At 37.7% G+C, this 4,182-nt stretch overlaps 1 protein-coding gene across 1 annotated transcript; it reads left to right on the top strand.

Moving 5' to 3' along the window:
- The first annotated feature begins 374 nt into the window (after nucleotides 1-374).
- Nucleotides 375-3,075, top strand: LOC142616334 (phospholipase A1 PLIP1, chloroplastic). The gene is given in 8 exon segments (XM_075789208.1): nucleotides 375-901; nucleotides 903-1,014; nucleotides 1,153-1,387; nucleotides 1,469-1,674; nucleotides 1,788-1,847; nucleotides 1,926-2,243; nucleotides 2,245-2,372; nucleotides 2,667-3,075. Coding segments are annotated over 8 exon segments (1,995 nt in total).
- The last annotated feature ends 1,107 nt before the right edge of the window (nucleotides 3,076-4,182 follow it).

Here is a 4,182-nt window from a genome sequence, read left to right as displayed (position 1 = left end):
AAAATGAAATAATTGAAAAACCCTTGTCTGTAGCCTAGAGGCTAGAGACAGTGTTTAACTTTGACGGAAAAGTTGACACAAGCAAATGTTGGCATCTAATGTGATTGTTTTTGGTCCAATAGGGACACAGGCATTCTCGTTGTTAACAAGGGGTGATAGTTCCCTATAGTGTCCTTATAACTATAAGGTCCATGCTCCAAGTTAATTTGTTTCAAAAACTCCACCAAAAACCCAATGTTTTGAGTCCTAGACCCTTTCATTCTTCAATAATAGATTTTGATAATATTTCAGGCCATCCCAAGTGTAAGAACTAAGAAGACCGTTCACTACTAAGAATTTTGCTAGGATTCTGCAAAACCAATAGCGTACAAGTCATGGTATGCACAACGGTGACCATTCCAACATCTCCAGCTACCACAACAACAAAAGACATCTTCAAGGAGCACAATGGTCTTCACCGCTCACTCTCTAGCAAGGACCTTCATAATAGAGCCACTAGTATCCAGAGGTCCTACTCTGATAACCACCTTTTTTATTCTGTAAACCGTATTCAAGCCACAGCAACACAACCAGAACAAAAGAACAGTCGCTCAATGGGAATTTTCCCATTTCAATTATCTGGCTCCATTATTCGAAATTCAGTTCGATCATTCTTGTTTGACCCGGAGACTAGTAAGGGCATGGATGTAGTTGAGAAAGATATGAATATAGAGGATAACTTGGTGCGTAGTAGTGAAGGAGAGGAAAGAAAGAGATCGAATTGGGTGGAGAGGCTGTTGGAATTAAGAAGTCATTGGAGGGATAGGCAGCAGAAGGAGAGTGTGGATAAAGATGAGGCTTGTGAAGGAGATGACATTGGTGATTGTGATTATTGTACAGTTGATTATAGTGCAGAAGAAGAAGTATCGTGAATCATTCTCAAGACTTTTGGTCCGAGTACCATGGTCTGATACCAAGCTATTCTCTAAATTGGCGTTTTTGAGCAACATGGCTTATGTGATACCAGAGATCGAGGTATGTTATTCTGCATCCTTTTAAAACATGTCCTTGATATTTTAATTACTTATAATGCTGTATCTTAACCAAATTTTTATATTGATCAATCAAATACTTTTTGAGTACAAATAAGAACTTCATCCTACTAATATGCAGGCCAAGGATTTGAAAAAATATTATGGCCTACAATTTGTAACATCTTCACTGAAGAAGAAAGCAGAGGCCGCTGTTATTAAAGCCAAGCTGGATGAGGACTCCACTAGAGTACCCAAAATTGCCTCAATAGATATTCATTCCAGTTCACAGAAAGCTGTGGATTTTGAGAAGAAATGTCCTATCCACCCATCTGTTGCTTACGAGATTGCTGCCTCACCTGCATCTTATGTCCAATTTCGCCCCAAGGGCCTTTTTTGCCCAGGCCCTGAATCGAAGGAGGGTGATGGTGAGGCTTCATTCAAAACCGAAAGCCAACCACAAGAGGAGGGAGAGATTTCAACACGATTATATAAGTCAGAGGTGGCCGCTTACATGGCAGCTTCAACAATGACGGCAGTGGTTGCTGCTGGAGAGAGGGAAAAGCTGGAGGCAGCAAGGGACCTTCAGTCACTCCATTCATTAGCTTGTGAATGGTTTGTCTGTGATGATTTAAGCACTTATACTCGCTGCTTTGTGATTCAGGTAATTCCAACTTTAGCCGTTGATCACATGACGATCTGTAGGCCAGGGATTTTCCATTTATTTATGTGTCTTGCTTAGGATCTGAGGAAGAAGACTTATTTTTTGAGTTGCAGGGATCCGACTCTTTAGCATCTTGGCAAGCAAACCTTTTCTTTGAACCAACTAAATTTGAGGTAACGATCTTCTCCATTTAGTGAATACATGTACCATACAATGAAACAGAACCATTGATTTACCTGCCTTGATTGCAGGGTACAGATGTGCTTGTTCATAGAGGAATTTATGAAGCTGCAAAGAAAATAATTGAGCAATACATGCCAGAAATAATAGGACATATGAAAAAATATGGGGATCGTGCAAAACTTCAATTTACTGGACACTCTCTTGGGGGTAGTCTTTCTCTTTTAGTCAACTTGATGCTACTGACCAGAAAGGTTGTCAAGCCCTCCCATCTACGGCCAGTTGTCACTTTCGGCTAGCCATTTGTGTTCTGTGGAGGCCAGAACTTGCTTGATGAGTTGGGTTTGGATGAGAGCAAAATTCATTGTGTGATGATGCATAGAGATATTTGTCCCTAGAGCCTTCTCTTGCAACTACCCTGATCATGTTGCTTTACTGTTGAAGCGTTTAAATGGATCCTTTCGCTCACATTCTTGTTTAATGAAAAATGTAAGTATCATCTTTTTCTTCATCATTTAGTGTTTTTGTAGCCTTGATTGATCCTTTCTTATCTTAACCCTCCACATTGCTTAAATTCATATTACTTACCAGGCATGGAAAAACACCTGGATTTTGATAATTTAATGCTATTTAATAAATTTGAAGCAGAGCTCAAGTCATTAGAAAATAGTGTCAAATATCTTGATAAATTACCATTTGTCCTAAAAGTCTAAATTATTAAAAAATAATAAATTTATTATTTAACCAATATTATCACAAGATTTTTCACTAACTTTTTCTTATGGCCATATTTTATGCAGAAACTATTATAGTATTATACTCTGCAAACTATTCATTCTTCAACCTGATGAGAAGTCATCACCTGCACACACATTACTCCCACCAGGCAGTGCTCTATATGTATTGGACAAGACCCAGATTGGGTACTATACAAGTGCCCTTAGAGCCTTTCTCAATAGTCCACATCCACTAGAGACCCTAGGCGATCCAACAGCCTATGGCTCAGAAGGTACAGTCTGCAGAGACCACGACTCAAGCAACTATCTGAAGGCTGTGAATGGGGTTTTAAGGCAACGTTCAAAGATGGCTGTTCGGAAAGTAAGAAAACAGAGGAATCTGCTGTGGCCGCTTCTTACTTCGCCTTCTCCACACACGTGGTACTACGAGAGTGATTGGAACAACAGCAGTTTAGCGACCAAGGAGATAATGACTGGCGTTTGAAACTTATTCACAGGCCTCAGGGATTGGATTTCTACTCTGATGTATAGAAGGAGCACTTCAAGACACAGTTATATGTTCTAATCAGTTTCATGCACATTTATTTCATGCATATATATATTGCTGACGGTATTTATTCTCTTGCACTCATTAATATACATTCTGTTCGCGAAATGTCCATAATTTCATTTGTGATGGTCACATTTTTTTATTAATGTCCACATTTAAAATGTGAAATGGGTGATGTGTGAGGATAATGTACAATAAAGAATTTGTGAGAACTAATGCCGAGTTCAGAGAGAGAGAGAAAGAGAGAGAGAGAGAGAGGTTATTGATAGTTAAAGATTATTGAAAGTGCAACTATTCAATAAAAAAGAAAGAAATTATTCATTCCAACATGCTACAAAACCAAAGACATCATGAATCATTGAGAGAACATTATTATTTCCATTCCCAGACACCTTTTTACCTATATTGTATTAAAAATGCTAAATGTATGCATATTGTAGATAGAGCATTTTTTTGTCAGTTTTGTTAGAAAAGCTACTAACAACGAGACTGTGACACTTATCGATCTATTGAGATTTAATGAAACTCAATACCTAGCTCAACACCTTTCAATTTATTGAGCTTCACTAAAACTAAACAGTAATTTCTGTTTCAGCCCCCAATAACTTGGTTTATCTTGGAATTTGTGCATTAGGATTCTAGAACACACGCATATTGTGAAATTGTTGCGACATGTGCCTAGGGTTTTGTATTGAGTTGTTACTAGTTCATCAAACCTCAATTCTTGTTAGTGGATTCTTTAGAAGTAGTGACGTAAATAATCACCCATTGAGGATTTTCTTGCAAAAGTTGTCCCCATTGTAACATTTTGTAGTGTCAATTCATTTTCTACTGCACTAAACTTTAGATTGGCGATTTGGTTATATACTTAATTGAATCTTGGATGTAACTAAACTAATTAACTAACTTGGATAATTGGTTAATTAACTGAGATCGATTTATAACCCAACACTTCCAATGCTAGTGAAAATGAAAAGAACCTAATATTACACCTTAAAGCAAAGAAGAGATGGAAAATAAAGTAACCAAACATTTTAAGGG

The sequence above is a fragment of the Castanea sativa genome, chromosome 11 (genome assembly GCF_040712315.1).
Source record: "Castanea sativa cultivar Marrone di Chiusa Pesio chromosome 11, ASM4071231v1".
Classification (NCBI taxonomy): domain Eukaryota; kingdom Viridiplantae; phylum Streptophyta; class Magnoliopsida; order Fagales; family Fagaceae; genus Castanea; species Castanea sativa.
Note: the sequence above shows the minus strand (reverse complement) of the source record. Positions and strands in the feature narration are given on the sequence as shown.